The sequence below is a fragment of the Ylistrum balloti genome, unplaced genomic scaffold (genome assembly GCF_031769215.1).
Source record: "Ylistrum balloti isolate Yb309-2 unplaced genomic scaffold, AGI_CSIRO_Ybal_v1 Utg370924, whole genome shotgun sequence".
Lineage (NCBI taxonomy): Eukaryota > Metazoa > Mollusca > Bivalvia > Pectinida > Pectinidae > Ylistrum > Ylistrum balloti.
In genome coordinates, this window is record NW_026782523.1 from 146,849 (window position 1) to 165,797 (window position 18,949).

The 18,949-nt window shown below is 34.7% G+C and overlaps 1 protein-coding gene across 1 annotated transcript in view; it reads right to left on the reverse strand.

Annotated features, from left to right (window-relative positions):
• Positions 1-6,537: 6,537 nt before the first annotated feature.
• Positions 6,538-18,949, reverse strand: part of LOC132559485 (uncharacterized) — a 70,611-nt gene continuing 58,199 nt past the window's right edge. Inside the window, exons 52-60 of the mRNA XM_060224112.1 lie at positions 17,649-17,831; positions 16,885-17,064; positions 16,205-16,325; positions 14,247-14,326; positions 12,946-12,999; positions 11,657-11,821; positions 11,211-11,311; positions 7,688-7,896; positions 6,538-7,052 (exon numbers count right to left, since the gene is read on the reverse strand). Of these exons, the coding sequence (XP_060080095.1) occupies positions 6,538-7,052; positions 7,688-7,896; positions 11,211-11,311; positions 11,657-11,821; positions 12,946-12,999; positions 14,247-14,326; positions 16,205-16,325; positions 16,885-17,064; positions 17,649-17,831 (1,608 nt within the window). The remainder of the gene's footprint in view (positions 7,053-7,687; positions 7,897-11,210; positions 11,312-11,656; positions 11,822-12,945; positions 13,000-14,246; positions 14,327-16,204; positions 16,326-16,884; positions 17,065-17,648; positions 17,832-18,949) is intronic.

Consider the following 18,949-nt stretch of genomic DNA (forward strand, 5'->3'; position numbering starts at 1 on the left):
CCAATCGTATCAACTCTTTAATTTCAGCTTGAACGAAATCAGGATTATCACGAGGCAAGCAGAGCCGAGGGGATTCCCTAGATGAGAGCTTTGTAACCCTCGGAAATCACAGACAATTTATGCTGACTTATACCGTTAGATTTCCAAAAAATACTACCTTTGAGGCAGCCCACCGGCGAAACCTCTGTCCTCTTATCCATCTATTACTATGACCTTTGACCTTACACACGAAATATCCTTGAGAGGTCCGTACTTTACTGATTTTCACAATTTTAGAGTACACGTTAACTACCTCGGGCTCTACTTGCATAGAAGTCGAACGCGCGGTCGTGACTCCCTGGACTGTTGGACACTCAGATCGCCAATGACCAGTTCTCCTGCACGCATAACAAGTTCCTGGCCAAGGAGGTGGGTCCCGCGGTCTTGGATGCTGTTGTGTATCAAAACACCTGAACACGGTCCCTCGCTGCTGATTTTTGTAGTGAAAAACCCGACTTTCTCCCCGCCCCTTCCTTGCCTTTTGGATCGAATGCCGCCTTCACTTTCCTGTTCGCCCGTGGTAAGACCCTGTCCTTTTTTTCTCGTCGTCAGAGTCCGACGCAATGGGATTAGCTTGATATCCCTCTACAACTTTTAATCCCGAATCTGAAGTGTCGGCTAATTTTTATAACTTCTGCTGATACTCCAGCATATTTCTATCGCATGTTCTTATAGAAGAAATGTTTTAAGAAGAGGTATTGAAGATTGGTCAAAAGCTCCCTGGAGAGAAATGGATTTTCCCCCCGTTTACTGTTTTTTCACATGAGTGAAATAGATTTTTAATTCCATTATGTGTTTGGCTCTGACTGGAGAGATAGTAAATGTAAAATAATTTGTTAATAAATGGGCTAGTCCAAATCTATTGAAGAGGGTGGGAGTTCAGACACCCAACTGTTTGTTCAATTTCACTTAAGTGACATCAATTTAATGTACATTTCACCTAAAGAGAAAAAAGGATTAAATGTTAAAATGGTTTGCCATACATCCCTTTATCAAAAAATAAGATTTAATTTTTAAATATCTGTGTGTAATATGTCTTAGAACTGCCAGTCATCAATAATATGACTCATATATTTGATATATAGAGAAGTTTAGTTCATCAGTGTCTTTAGGTACAGTTTGATAGACTGAAACACGTGTAAATTTACCTGTACCCAGCAGGTCTCCTCTCTGGCAGGTGTGATCCCTGCTCTCCTGTTATATAATACAGGTAAATTTACCTGTACCCAGCAGGTCTCCTCTCTGGCAGGTGTGATCCCTGCTCTCCTGTTATATAATACAGGTAAATTTACCTGTACCCAGCAGGTCTCCTCCCTGGCAGGTGTGATCCCTGCCCTCCTGTTATATAATACGTGTACTGTACCATGGCCAGGTGTCATTACCTAATTATGATATATAATGTAGTATTTTTTTCTCATGTTAATAACACTATATTTGTTGTTATTGATGTAAACATTAATTAAATATGATGATATATGCATGACTGTTCTTGATTGCGTATTATGATATGACACCCGTATCAGGGGGAAAAAACTAAATTGTCAGGCAGGTAATCCAATCCCACACCTTTTTAGGTGCATTCTAGAAATCAAACCCGGATGAAAACATGGAAAAACTTTTACTTTATCATTAGGAAACAAAATGAAAATATTTTATAAACAAAACATGCTATCACAGAGAATATATTTCATAAATTTACATAATACAGAATAATTTTATCTTGAATGTGTGCATAAACCAGTTAGTGTAGGCTGTATTTTTGTTCTAAACCTCAGTCTTAACTGTGTGTCTTTACCTGACTCCATATTGGTTGTCTGCCTCTTTCCAGACAGTCTTTTTAATACTTAGATACTTTAAAGTACTTAAGATGTTATATCATCATATCAATACGTGCAAAGATCATAATTTTACAAGTGTCTTATAAGCCTGTATCGACTGGATATCACTTTTATGTCTGTTAATATAACCAATATTTAATTACTATGTACTATGATATGTGACGCTCAAATGAAATATATGATATTTTGTCACCTATTGTCATGTACATAATCTCCAGCTGTGGCCTTCATTTATCTAGATCAGACTGATCCATTAACCAATTTTCCCATCTTTAACTGTGACCTTGCAAACCTTTGATACATTTCTGTAACCAAAAATTGTATCTGAGAGAATGGTAAAAAATAAAAGGATTTGGATAAAACGTTTTGTTGAGAACCTTCAGTTTAGCTTAACTTCAACACATTTGAACACAACAATTTTTTTTAAACCTGCAGACCAGAAACTTTTGTTGAAAGCCTTTCACTTAATAAACATGTCAACATTAGGAAGTTTCAGTGAAGCCAAACATTAACAGCTTTGTTCTGGAATTTTTTGTTGACAGCTGTGTCACCAACCTCAGCATTTTTTTTACATTTGAACAGGATATGATATGGCAAATATCAAGTTGACCTTAGGTGAGTTGGCAACACAGAGCTTTAGCTAAAGCTGAAAGATTCACGGCACTTTATGATCCACAACATTCTGCTTATGATTGCCAAAATATAAACATCTCCAGGAACCATTGCCTTACTTAGGACATTCTACGTGCTGTGCCATCAGCCATTTTGGAGGAGTAGCTGTAACAATGACGATTTTCGACCAGCAGAATTATAACCTAAAATAACAGGAACAATTGAACAATTCATACATAATTACATAATTATTCTATGTGACCCGAGTAATTTATTTGTAATTTTGTGCATTTCATGTTTTCAAGATTTCCACGATAATTTTGATAATGAATATGTATTCTTTTTTGGTCCTGAGAATACAAGTACAACAACCAGTAGCAGCTAGTTTGTGGCATTTCCAATGAGGAAAAGATTGTGTTTTAGTCAATTTGTCAATAGAAAACCTGTACTTACAGTGGTGTCCCTGACATGAAAACCTTTAACATGGTAGGTGAAGTCATGAGATATCTAAAATACATTATTATGTAGTTGTTATAAAAATCAATCAATATCATCAATATACAATGTAAAGATAAAATAAAAAAATATTCAATATGTATACATCAAAAATAATTTACAACAAGAGGCCAAATGGGCCTGCAGTACTCACTTGGTATATATATACCAGTCAAATATCATGCCTCTACACCTATTAGTTCATGAGAAGAAGTTGTTGAAATGTTTTAACAAATTTGACCCCTGTGACCTTGAAAATAAGTCAATGTCTTTTCTTTTTTCAAAATTTGTTGTGTTTCATATTAGGAACATACCAGCCAGATATCAAAACATTTGGTCTCTTGGTTATTGAGAAGAAGTTGTTTAAAGGAAAAAGTTGATGCCAGACTGTAAACAACAGACAGACGTCACACCACGGCATCAACTCACTTGGTCTTTGGGGCCAGGTGAGCTAAGAATATACACATAATGAAATATATAATCTCAAAGTTAATATTGAACACATAAGAAGAGTGCAATAGAAATTAAAAAAATAGCAATGATGAAAATTCAATTCACAAAAATATCACAAACATGAAAACCAAAAGCAATGTACCCTAATTAATGATGAATAAAACTTTTACACTCCTGGAGATACCTGGGTCTGTGGCGGGAAATTCTTGGCAAACAAGACACAAAGCGTTTCTAGGTATGTATGTATGTAGTACCATAGTTATCTCAATGGTCAACATTGTTAATGTGACATCACAGGATGTGACATTTAAACATTTTTATGACCAGATGATCCCTAAACTCAAGTCTACACTGCGGGGAGAAAATATCACAATGCTAAAAGTGTGGATAGTCTTGGGTAATATTAAGACCTGTCCACACCCAGGAACAAAATAGACATAGGCTATAACTATCATAATGAAAAAATATGTTCCGTAGAGCAAGGATGCAAGTTATCAAAGCTAGAGGCAAAGATCCCTCATTGACAACAACTGCGACATTGGCGATGTCTTTTTAAAAATGTATAAAAGGTTAGAAAATGTATTCTGTGGAGCAAGATGTATAAAAGGATAGAAAATGTATTCTTTACAGTAAAGATGTAACAAATATATTAAAAGTTAGATAATGTCTTCTGTGTGGCAAGATGTAAAATATGTATAAATTCTGAATTTGAGAAAATGTGACAAGTTATGTATATTCAGAAATGATAAAAGTACTTCTATATATCATACCTACTGAACGTGTTTAATAACTGTCAGATCAATAGATGGACTGACCAATTACAGATGAGGAGCTGATCAAATCTAAAGGCATACAATAACTGTCTCTTAGAGACTAACTTATAACGCTCGCATTTAGGATGAGAAGACTTTTCACTGTAGAGGCTACAAAATTAGTATATATATACATGTAAGATGTATTAAGGGGCATAACTCAGGTAAGAATTGAAATTATAGCTATATTCTAATTACACCTTTTCACCATAACTTATCAGGTATGTCACAGTTAAAATACAAGCACATCAAAATAAAAATGCGTATAAGAAAATTTAGATATTGGAATAAGAGTTACATCACAGTCAAAATACACTAAATAAGTACATCATAAGAAGTACATCACAGTCAAAATACACTAAATAAGTACATCATAAGAAGTACATCACAGTCAAAATACACTAAATAAGTACATCATAAGAGGTACATCACAGTCAAAATACACTAAACAAGTACATCATAAGAGGTACATCACAGTCAAAATACACTAAATGAGTACATCATTAGAAGTACATCACAGTCAAAATACACTAAATGAGTACATCATAAGAAGTACATCACAGTCAAAATACACTAAATAAGTACATCATAAGAGGTACATCACAGTCAAAATACACTAAATAAGTACATCATAAGAGGTACATCACAGTCAAAATACACTAAATAAGTACATCATAAGAAGTACATCACAGTCAAAATACACTAAATAAGTACATCATAAGAGGTACATCACAGTCAAAATACACTAAATAAGTACATCATTAGAAGTACATTAGTCAAAATACACTAAATAAGTACATCATAAGAGGTACATCACAGTCAAAATACACTAAATAAGTACATCATTAGATGTACATCACAGTCAAAATACACTAAATAAGTACATCATTAGATGTACATCACAGTCAAAATACACTAAATAAGTATATCATTAGATGTACATCACAGTCAAAATACACTAAATAAGTACATCATAAGATGTACATCACAGTCAAAATACACTAAATAAGTACATCATTAGAAGTACATCACAGTCAAAATACACTAAATAAGTACATCATAAGAGGTACATCACAGTCAAAATACACTAAATAAGTACATCATAAGAAGTACATCACAGTCAAAATACACTAAATAAGTACATCATAAGATGTACATCACAGTCAAAATACACTAAATAAGTACATCATATAAATATAGCTAAAATGTAAGTAATATTGATGATGTACACATAACTTACTAACGAGTAGAAATATCAGTCCAAACACCAATAAATTAAGTCAATCACAGGTACATTAAATATCTAGGACATATCCTGCAGGACTGTGCAGGCAAGGACGGACAGCTCTGTTGTTATAAACAGAAGGCAATTCTTTGTGCATGTAAAATCTTTGTACACATAAAATCTTTGTGTAAAATCTTTGTATATGTAAAATCTTTGTGTAAAATCTTTGTATATGTAAAATCTTTAAAATATAGGTAAGTAACAATACAAGGCTCTACAACAACTGGACTGAAGGATTGCTGGCTTCATGTGAATAAACAAAACACAGGTGAGGTACTACAGGTATATAACAGGTATATAACAGGTAAATAACAGATGACACAATCAATCCCTGATGAATGATGCAGATAAAAGTTATACCCCAAGGTGCAGTTTCCAAGTTAAGGATAACTCGATTTTGTCTCGCCTTACTCAGACTTGTTGGAATTATTCAGGTGACATCATCTACACATGTCTGAATACTATTCTTCCTCATTTTTCTCACATGTGTAAACTACACAATAATGGTGAATGAATTGATGATAAAAATAACAATATGAAATACATGATGACACCAAAATAAGACATACTTATGTTATGAAGTTGACTTAACATAAAGTGATATTTTCTGACAAACATATCTTTCCAAAGATATTCGGGGAAATCTGTTTTTTCTTGATTAAGTTGTGAAATGTCAGAGAAAGTCTATTCAACTATGCATGCAGCACTTTTCTTAACTAAAGCAGTAAGCATGCAGCACTTTTCTTAACTAGAGCAGTATGCATGCAGCACTTTTCTTAACTAGAGCAGTATGCATGCAGCACTTTTCTTAACTAGAGCAGTATGCATGCAGCACTTTTCTTAACTAGAGCAGTATGCATGCAGCACTTTTCTTAACTAGAGCAGTATGCATGCAGCACTTTTCTTAACTAGAGCAGTATGCATGCAGCACTTTTCTTAACTAGAGCAGTATGCATGCAGCACTTTTCTTAACTAAAGCAGTATGCATGCATCACTTTCTTTACTAAAGCAGTATGCATGCAGCACTTTTCTGTGTGTTTTGTGGTTGTCTGAGGGGTTTGGGAGGAGCCTGAGTTTTATAGTGTTTTTGTTCTGACAAATTATGTCTTTTTCTATCCGGCTGGTGCTGGCTTGGTGGGTTATTGTCTTGTAATAATTCCTTATCAGTTTGTGATTCTATTTTGACTTCATTAAGATTTCCATCACTAGTTTTCTCATCTGCCTTGGTTTTTTTAATGGGTTCTGTTGTTTGTGGTATTTTTGCTAACTCTGAGACTGTTTCCTTTTTTGTGAGGGAGATTTTTGATGACCTCTGAGATTCTGTTGTTGTCATTGGTTCATACTTTTGAGAAGACACATTGGAGATAGTGGTCCCTGAATGTTTTTCCTCACTTTTTGCAGATGTTTCAGCTTTCAAGGAAGATACAGCCAGAGAGAGCTGTTCTTTTTCCATGATGGAAGCACTGCGAGACATTGACCGTCTCAAGTGCTTTTCAATATCCTTCACCTCTGGTTTGACTATCAAAAAGAAATGCCAAAATTTATGTCAGAACCAATTTCGTCACATTTTATCTCACAAATAACGTAATATTATATAATGTAAATTAGCAAATTCACGAGGGATTTATTCTCATTGATTTCATGTGCAGTCTGAATCCATGAATTTATATGTCCGTGATATGATAAATAGATAAAAGTTGACATATATTATAGAACTTATGAATATTATGATGGAGATTTACCCATAAAATGTAATGCCAACAAAACAAGATGTACACTTGCGGAAAATTGTGAAATTTGAGCCTCCTAAAGATATATATGATTTTACACTAATTGTAGTAAATGTAAAAATTTAAAATATGTGTTTTAAAGAATATATATTAAATCTTAACAATACGGTATATCAATTATACTATATATATATTTTTCATCTAATTTATGTAAGTTCTTTGCAATTAATTCTGAATTTCACAGCCTGAAAATATTTATCTTTAATTTCTAAACAAAGTCTAACAACATCATATTTTCAAACATACACTGCTATGCAGCCTAACTTGTTAGAACTACATGAATGAAGATGTGTACATAACTTCTGATAGAAAAGAGAAAAAAGTTCTATTTTTCAGAAAGATATATCACAATAATTATCTTACTTTTTTGGAGTCTTTTACTTTTCTTATTCTCTTTAAATTCAAACGGAGCGTTTTGTTGAACTTTCAAACAGTCCAACATGGCATCTAACCAGGGCTGGTTAGCAACTTTGTGTTTGTTCTCTGCTGATTCCTCACTCAAAACCATGACCTTGAGTTTGATGGAGTGATCCTTGCACAGCCACACGATCTTACCACTTGGCAGACGACACCTGAAAGGTTAAAAAGCCTTTGTTTTAGAAAACTGAAAGGTCACCAAGAACACTTTTCTTTGTACCTAATCAAATACTTCTTCTGTTTTTTTGTCTTTAGGAACCCGTTACATAAAACAATGAGACTGAATGACATATGTTTGTGTAAATTCTTGCGTAGAAGGACAGAGAAGAAGATGCAGTCTACATGAAGATTGTCTTTATAATCTATAGGATTTTTCCACAAATGTGCCTGAATGGCTATGGATGCCAACTGAAAGCAGTTCAATACTAATATTGACTTATTTCTTATATTTTCTTACTTTTTAATTTCCTTATTATCAAATGATAACCATTAATTTCTTTACAATGGTTTTTTAGTGTCAGTGCCTGAAGTTGGTAGATTTATGGGTAAAACTGTACATTTGTAGTATTACACCATGCAGGTTTTTTCCCCCTATAATGCTACTATATTAGGGGACACATTCTTCACAGTTGAACTTCAACTTTTACCCTAATTATTATGAATCAAAAATAAAATGACTGCCAAACATTAATCTTAGATGAGTCTTCATTCATATCATATTTGTGATATGAGTCTGAGAATAATTCACATTGCCTATAGTCTCAGGTGTGTCAGGACCATATAGGACCACTACACCTCTCACATGGTCAGGGATTTCAAACAATTTTAATCTCATTTTAGTTTCACAAATGTTATACAAGTTTAAGTAAAAGGATCATCCAACAAGTTCTCACAAAGTTGTACTAATAATAGGATATCTGCTTTACAAAAATAAGGTTTCAGCAGGTTTATAATGTACAGTAACCACATAAGGTGTCAGCAGGTTTATATTGTAAAGTAACCAAATATGGTGTCAGCAGGTTTATATTGTACAGTAACCACATTAGGTGTCAGCAGGTTTATATTGTATAGTAACCACATAAGGTGTCAGCAGGTTTATATTGTACAGTAACCACATAAGGTGTCAGCAGGTTTATATTGTACAGTAACCACATAAGGTGTCAGCAGGTTTATATTGTAAAGTAACCACATAAGGTGTCAGCAGGATTATATTGTAAAGTAACCACATAAGGTGTCAGCAGGATTATATTGTAAAGTAACCACATAAGGTGTCAGCAGGTTTATATTGTACAGTAACCAAATATGGTGTCAGCAGGTTTATATTGTACAGTAACCACATAAGGTATCAGCAGGTTTATATTGTACAGTAACCAAATATGGTGTCAGCAGGTTTATAATGTACAGTAACCAAATATGGTGTCAGAAGGTTTATATTGTAAAGTAACCAAATATGGTGTCAGCAGGTTTATATTGTAAAGTAACCACATAAGGTGTCAGCAGGTTTATATTGTAAAGTAACCAAATATGGTGTCAGCAGGTTTATATTGTAAAGTAACCACATAGGTGTCAGCAGGTTTATATTGTAAAGTAACCAAATATGGTGTCAGCAGGTTTATATTGTAAAGTAACCAAATATGGTGTCAGCAGGTTTATATTGTACAGTAACCAAATATGGTGTCAGCAGGTTTATATTGTAAAGTAACCAAATATGGTGTCAGCAGGTTTATATTGTACAGTAACCACATTAGGTGTCAGCAGGTTTATATTGTAAAGTAACCACATAAGGTGTCAGCAGGATTATATTGTAAAGTAACCACATAAGGTGTCAGCAGGTTTATATTGTACAGTAACCAAATATGGTGTCAGCAGGTTTATATTGTACAGTAACCACATAAGGTGTCAGCAGGTTTATATTGTACAGTAACCAAATATGGTGTCAGCAGGTTTATATTGTACAGTAACCAAATATGGTGTCAGAAGGTTTATATTGTAAAGTAACCAAATATGGTGTCAGCAGGTTTATATTGTAAAGTAACCACATAAGGTGTCAGCAGGTTTATATTGTAAAGTAACCAAATATGGTGTCAGCAGGTTTATATTGTAAAGTAACCACATAGGTGTCAGCAGGTTTATATTGTAAAGTAACCAAATATGGTGTCAGCAGGTTTATATTGTAAAGTAACCAAATATGGTGTCAGCAGGTTTATATTGTACAGTAACCACATTAGGTGTCAGCAGGTTTATATTGTACAGTAACCAAATATGGTGTCAGCAGGTTTATATTGTACAGTAACCAAATATGGTGTCAGCAGGTTTATATTGTAAAGTAACCAAATATGGTGTCAGCAGGTTTATATTGTAAAGGTACCACATTTGGTGTCAGCAGGTTTATATTGTAAAGTAACCAAATATGGTGTCAGCAGGTTGATATTGTACAGTAACCAAATATGGTGTCAGCAGGTTTATATTGTACAGTAACCAAATATGGTGTCAGCAGATTTATATTGTACAGTAACCACATTAGGTGTCAGCAGGTTTATATTGTAAAGTAACCAAATATGGTGTCAGCAGGTGTATATTGTACAGTAACCAAATATGGTGTCAGCAGGTTTATATTGTACAGTAACCACATTAGGTGTCAGCAGGTTTATATTGTAAAGTAACCAAATATGGTGTCAGCAGGTTTATATTGTACAGTAACCAAATATGGTGTCAGCAGGTTTATATTGTACAGTAACCAAATATGGTGTCAGCAGGTTTATATTGTACAGTAACCACATTAGGTGTCAGCAGGTTTATATTGTACAGTAACCACATTAGGTGTCAGCAGGTTTATATTGTAAAGTAACCAAATATGGTGTCAGCAGGTTTATATTGTACAGTAACCAAATATGGTGTCAGCAGGTTTATATTGTACAGTAACCACATTAGGTGTCAGCAGGTTTATATTGTACAGTAACCACATTAGGTGTCAGCAGGTTTATATTGTAAAGTAACCAAATATGGTGTCAGCAGGTTTATATTGTACAGTAACCAAATATGGTGTCAGCAGGTTTATATTGTACAGTAACCAAATATGGTGTCAGCAGGTTTATATTGTACAGTAACCAAATATGGTGTCAGCAGGTTTATATTGTACAGTAACCACATTAGGTGTCAGCAGGTTTATATTGTAAAGTAACCAAATATGGTGTCAGCAGGTTTATATTGTAAAGTAACCAAATATGGTGTCAGCAGGTTTATATTGTACAGTAACCACATTAGGTGTCAGCAGGTTTATATTGTGAAGTAACCAAATATGGTGTCAGCAGGTTTATATTGTACAGTAACAAAATAAGAAATTAAACATTGTAGTCTTAGCATGTACATTTCAATCAATATTCCCACATGGAAGACAAACAATGCCAGCATTCAACTGATAAATCAACGTAAACTTAACCATTTAATCGTGTTATTGTTAAACACCTACCTCTTCAACTTTCCCTTTTCTCCTTCAGAATCAAGCTCAAACATTCTCTTTCGAAGTTTGTGATAAGATTTCTGAAAATCTTGGTTGTTGTTCAAAGCTAACTGAAATATTGAAATCTCATCCAGTCAAATTAAAAATTAATACAATTTATTCTTTAAAAATACTTCAACTGCTGCATTTAATTTTTCAAATTGATGGGTCCATAGTTAAATCATCTCATACATAAGACAGTGGGAAGTCCATATTGGAGTAACACGTTCACTGAACATAAAATAATGATAATTTGTGCAGGGTTGCAGGTCAAACCTTGTATATCTAATGAATTATTGACTTAAACTGGGATCAAAGGTCACAATGACTTCATCAGAGTAAGGGATAATTGATCTAAACTGGGGACAAAATTCACACCTCATCTTGACCTAAATGCAGTTTGGCTTGATACTTACATCCTCTATCTGTGTGATGAACTGTTGACCCTCTGCATCGTTGTGAAGTCTTAGAACAAAGTCTGGGTTGTGTTCCATCACTAACGTGATTCGAGCAAGATAAGGGGCTAAGTCATTCAAATCCATAGTCTCATTGTGGAACTTTGATGGATCTAGCAGCCACACCTGTCAGTTATATATATATCTATTACCATATACAGGTAACAGCATAAGTATCTCAATATAATCCAAACTAAGTAATTGATTTTGTTCTATATATTGTAATACAAGTAGCAAATAACAAAATAACAGCAAATGTAATAGGGACTCTGATCTCACTGAACAGAGAACACAACAGAGACTCTGATCTCACTGAACAGAGAACACAACAGAGACTCTGATCTCACTGAACAGAGAACACAACAGAGACTCTGATCTCACTGAACAGAGAACACAACAGAGACTCTGATCTCACTGAACAGAGAACACAACAGAGATCCTGATCTCACTGAACAGAGAACACAACAGAGATCCTGATCTCACTGAACAGAGAAACCAAACAGAGATCCTGATCTCACTGAACAGAGAACACAACAGAGATCCTGATCTCACTGAACAGAGAAACCAAACAGAGATCCTGATCTCACTGAACAGAGAACACAACAGAGATCCTGATCTCACTGAACAGAGAACACAACAGAGACCCTGATCTCACTGAACAGAGAAACCAAACAGAGATCCTGATCTCACTGAACAGAGAACACAACAGAGATCCTGATCTCACTGAACAGAGAACACAACAGAGATCCTGATCTCACTGAACAGAGAACACAACAGAGATCCTGATCTCACTGAACAGAGAACACAACAGAGACTCTGATCTCACTGAACAGAGAACACAACAGAGATCCTGATCTCACTGAACAGAGAACACAACAGAGACTCTGATCTCACTGAACAGAGAACACAACAGAGATCCTGATCTCACTGAACAGAGAACACAACAGAGATTCTGATCTCACTGAACAGAGAACACAACAGAGACCTTGATCTCACTGAACAGAGAACACAACAGAGATCCTGATCTCACTGAACAGAGAACACAACAGAGATCCTGATCTCACTGAACAGAGACACATCAGGGTCCCTGATCCTAAAAGTTTTTCAGAAAGCTTTCTTTCTCAGAGTTACCTTCCAAAATTGGGTATGAACAAAATTGTGCAAGAAGAAAAGCATGAGGTATATTATTGTAGCTCTCGCTAAAACTACCTTGCAAATATTTAATCTGATTATTACTAATTTAAACTTACTCCAGCTTCTTGTGAAGGTGTCAACAGTATTGGATCTGCTACACTGTGCCATCCCTGAAAGCATCAATAGACAAAATCATTGTACAACAATGACATGTTACTCAACAAAATTTCTCCAGAAAGTCAATAATGAAGTGACAACTAATTGACTAAGGTTTTTATTGTCCAATCAACTATAAAAATAACTAAGTTATAATAACTACGCTCTTTAGTGTACAAAACAACTTCTCTTAGCAGATGAGCAAAAATTAACCAGACTAAAAATAATCATAATATCTGGTTCTTAAGAAAACATTAGTCAAAAAACAAAAAATTAAAAAGTTGTATTTTCAAAACATGAATGAAATCTGTGTACAAATTCCACAACACATGTTATTCAAGGAAGTGTCATGGGTTATCCTGTCCACAATGGGTACAGATACCTGTCCACAATGGGTACAGATACCTGTCAACAATGGATACAGATACCTGTCCACAATGGGTACAGATACCTGTCACAATGGGTACACATACCTGTCACAATGATACCTGTCCACAATACAGATACTGTCCACAATGTACACAATGGTACAGATACCTGTCACAATGGGTACAGATACCTGTCACAATGGGTACAGATACCTGTCACAATGGGTACAGATACCTGTCACAATGGGTACAGATACCTGTCACAATGGGTACAGATACCTGTCCACAATGGGTACAGATACCTGTCACAATGGGTACAGATACCTGTCACAATGGGTACAGATATCTGTCACAATGGGTACAGATACCTGTCACAATGGGTACAGATACCTGTCACAATGGGTACAGATACCTGTCCACAATGGATACAGATACTTGTCACAATGGGTACAGATACCTGTCACAATGGGTACAGATACCTGTCCACAATGGTACAGATACCTGTCACAATTGGTACAGATACCTGTCCACAATTGGTACAGATATCTGTCACAATGGGTACAGATACCTGTCACAATGGGTACAGATACCTGTCACAATGAATACAGATATCTGTCACAATGAATACAGATATCTGTCACAATGAATACAGATATCTGTCACAATGGGTACAGATACCTGTCACAATGGGTACAGATACTTGTCACAATGGGTACAGATACCTGTCACAATGGGTACAGATACCTGTCACAATGGGTACACATACCTGTCACAATGGGTACAGATATCTGTCCAGAATAGGTATTGATTACCTTGTTCATGATGACTATTGATTACCTGTTTTCAATTGGAAATATCTATAGACTTAGATCTACGTCCAGGGTATGAATTACCTGTTCACATTCACACAGGGTATAGATGCTGTAGGACCTTTGTGTTTCTGTTTCTTCTTTGGATGCCTCAGTGTCGGCTTCTATAACAAAGGTAGACAAACAATTACACTTCTGTTAGTCTGGTTTTATATAATACCAGGTAGATAAACAATTACACTTCTCTTAGTCTGGTTTTATATACTACCAGGTAGATAAACAATTATACTTCTCTTAGTCTGGTTTTATATACTACCAGGTAGATAAACAATTACACTTCTCTTAGTCTGGTTTTATATACTACCAGGTAGATAAACAATTACACTTCTCTTAGTCTGGTTTTATATACTACCAGGTAGATAAACAATTACACTTCTCTTAGTCTGGTTTTATATACTACCAGGTAGATAAACAATTATACTTCTCTTAGTCTGGTTTTATATACTACCAGGTAGATAAACAATTATACTTCTCTTAGTCTGGTTTTATATACTACCAGGTAGATAAACAATTACACTTCTCTTAGTCTGGTTTTATATACTACCAGGTAGATAAACAATTACACTTCTGTTAGTCTGGTTTTATATAATACCAGGTAGATAAACAATTACACTTCTCTTAGTCTGGTTTTATATACACTTCTCTTAGTCTGGTTTTATATACAGGTAGATAAACAATTACACTTCTCTTAGTCTGGTTTTATATATACCAGGTAGATAAACAATTACACTTCTCTTAGTCTGGTTTTATATATACAGGTAGATAAACAATTACACTTCTCTTAGTCTGGTTTTATATACAGGTAGATAAACAATTACACTTCTCTTAGTCTGGTTTTATATACAGGTAGATAAACAATTACACTTCTCTTAGTCTGGTTTTATATACTACCAGGTAGATAAACAATTACACTTCTCTTAGTCTGGTTTTATATACAGGTAGATAAACAATTACACTTCTCTTAGTCTGGTTTTATATACTACCAGGTAGATAAACAATTATACTTCTCTTAGTCTGGTTTTATATAATACCAGGTAGATAAACAATTATATTTCTCTTAGTCTGGTTTTATATACTACCAGGTAGATAAACAATTACACTTCTGTTAGTCTGGTTTTATATACTACCAGGTAGATAAACAATTACACTTCTGTTAGTCTGGTTTTATATACTACCAGGTAGATAAACAATTATACTTCTCTTAGTCTAGTTTTATATACTACCAGGTAGATAAACAATTACACTTCTCTTAGTCTGGTTTTATATAATAGATGACATCAATATAAGAAACAATTGAATAGTTACTTCCTGGTATGTTTTGTATAATATTCATATTGAACACTAAATCAGAATACATACAAATGTGTAACTAAGACACTGACAGGTAAATAAGGGCCCCACTGCTATGTGGCTGGAAATGGTTCCCACCTACCCACCAACCCATTCTTAGACACAAACCCTAGACTGACAGATTACTGGCAATAACTTAAAGTATGCTCTGCCACAAATATCGAGAAAGACAGTAAAAAGAAACCAATACTAAAAATACATTCAACAATCTGATTTTTTTTATATATAATAAAAGTGACCTTGACCTTAAAATTTGGGATATAAAAAACACTATTTCAAGCAAGCACTTTTGGTAAGGAAGCATTGTATGAATCTTTATTTAGATTGGGCTTCGCAAACTCAAGTTACCACACTGAATCTGATTTTAACTTATAGTTACAGTGACCTTTGACCTTAGGACCTGAATGGCAACCTATCTGAAACAAGCACCTTTGGTTAAGAAGCATTGCACCAAGTTTGAGCTAGATTGGCCACAGCAAACTCAAGTTATACCACAAAATGAATTTTCTATAACAGCAACAATAACCTCAACCTTTGACATCTGGGTCTGAAAAGTACGTTTGAGTTTAACTGGCCCAGGGGGGCTAAAAATTTGCCAGTCCTTCACCTTGACAACATGGTTTTGATCTTACCTTTACCTGGCTTAGCCATAATATCAATTGCAAAAAGTCGGGGATATGTATCAATGTCTTGTTCACTGGCATATCTTGCAATTTCTCGCAGAAACTTCCTCTGGGCTAACTCAAACATTTCCTATAAATGTAAACATAAAATACATTCACTAAAACACAAAGTAAGAAAAAAGACAATTATTAATTCATGTGTTAACTACTCTGGTAAATTTATGCAGGTTCAATTCCAAAGTAAGTAAATACTTCCCAGGTTAACTTATACAGTTTCATTTCAAAGTAAATTACCGCAAGTTCCCTTCCCAGGTAAATCAATACAGATTCACTTCCAAGGTAAATTAAAACAGGTTCACTGCCCTGGTAAATTAATACAGGTTCACTTCCCAGGTAAATTAATACAGATTCACTGCCCTGGTAAATTAATACTGGTTCACTGCCCATGTAAATTAAAATACAGGTTCACTGCCCAGGCAAATTAATACAGGTTCACTGCCCATGTAAATTAATATAGGTTCACTGCTCAGGTAAATTAATACAGGTTCACTTCCCAGGTAAATTAATACAGGTTCACTGCCCAGGTAAATTAATACAGGTTCACTGCCCAGGTAAATTAATACAGGTTGATATGATATGGTTAAGAAGTAACATTAGTAAAAACAGCAAATAAATAACATAGTCCATACCTGGAAAGAGATCTGAGCTTTAGTGGCATTAGCCAGTTCTATCTTTCGTTTTTTCTCTTCAATGTCCTCCTGACGTTCTGGCAGCATGCTTTCCTGTACAAGGGACAACAGTCGATTGTGGGAATTATCAGAAGGTTGCTGGAAATCAACAGTAGGGAGACCATTGGCATGGAAACCAACCTGTAACATAAAATTTTCTGTTAAATATGCAAACATTACCAAATTAAGGATTAATAAGTTCCTCTATCAAACATACCTGTCGATCATACATTGTATAATTCTATATGGTGATCATACATTGTATAATTCTATATGGTGATCATACATTGCATAATTCTATATGGTGATCATACATTGTATAATTCTATATGGTGATCATTGCATAATTCTATATGGTGACATTGTATAATTCTATATGTGGTGATCATACATTGTATATTTCTATATGTCGATCATACATTGTATAATTCTATATGGTGATCATACATTGTATAATTCTATGTGGTGATCATACATTGTATATTTCTATATGTCGATCATACATTGTATAATTCTATATGGTGATCATACATTGTATATTTCTATATGGTGATCATACATTGTATATTTCTATATGGTGATCATACATTGTATATTTCTATATGGTGATCATACATTGTATAATTCTATATGGTGATCATACATTGTATAATTCTATATGGTGATCATACATTGCATAATTCTATGTGGTGATCATACATTGTATATTTCTATACAGGTTTTACCTCTGAACACCTCCAGGTATTTCCAGTCCCAACAACTGCGACAATGATTGGCAGTTTCAGTTGAATTGCAAACCTGATTTCCTTACAACAGTTCTCAGAGACAGCGTACTCATCAGATAAGCAGGCCACCATGACACGAGACTCAGCCAGGCCCTTGGATAGTCTATGGAACAGCTGGTCATTCTGTGGGAGAGATATGCTTCCTGCTCTTAAAATAAATTTTCGCAAAATATCATACATTGATAAGAATTCAGAGCATTGAAATGATGGGTATAAATAATCACTTTATTGATAATTATAAACAAAGACTACCTTTATGACAAGACCAAGGAAGCAGTGCTTATTTTCATCTTCATGATAAAACAGTGAAGGAGAGCTCATTTTAAACAGTACCTTCATGATTAACTAGCAATGGAGAGCTTATGTTTACCAGTACATTCATGATTAACCAGTGAATGAGAGCTTATGTATACCAGTACCTTCATGATTAAGTAGCAAAGGAGAGTTTACTTATAACAGTACCTGAATGATAAATATATGAAGGAGAGCTCATTTTAAACAGTACCTTCATGATTAACTAGCAAAGGAGAGGTTATGTTCACCAGTACCCTCATGATAAACCAGTGAAGGAGAGCTTATGTTTACCAGCACCTTCATGACTAACTAGCAAAGGAGAGCTTATGTTTACCAGTACCTTCATGATTAAGTAGCAAAGGAGAGCTTATGTTTAGCAGTACCTTCATGATAAACCAGTGAAGGAGATCTTATGTTTACCAGCACCTTCATGACTAACTAGAAAAGGAGAGCTTATGTTTACCAGTACCTTCATGATTAAGTAGCAAAGGAGAGCTTATGTTTACCAGTACCTTCATGATTAAGTAGCAAAGGAGAGCTTATGTTCACCAGTACCTTCATGATTAAGTAGCAAAGGAGAGCTTATGTTTACCAGTACCTGAATGATAAACCAGTGAAGGAGAACTTATGTATACCAGTACCTTCATGATTAAGTAGCAAAGGAGAGCTTACTTATAACAGTACCTGAATGATAAATATATGAAGGAGAGCTCATTTTAAACAGTACCTTCATGATTAACTAGCAAAGGAGAGGTTATGTTCACCAGTACCCTCATGATAAACTAGTGAAGGAGAGCTTATGTTTACCAGCACCTTCATGACTAACTAGCAAAGGAGAGCTTATGTTTACCAGTACCTTCATGATTAAGTAGCAAAGGAGAGCTTATGTTTAGCAGTACCTTCATGATTAAGTAGCAAAGGAGAGCTCATGTTTACCAGTACCTGAA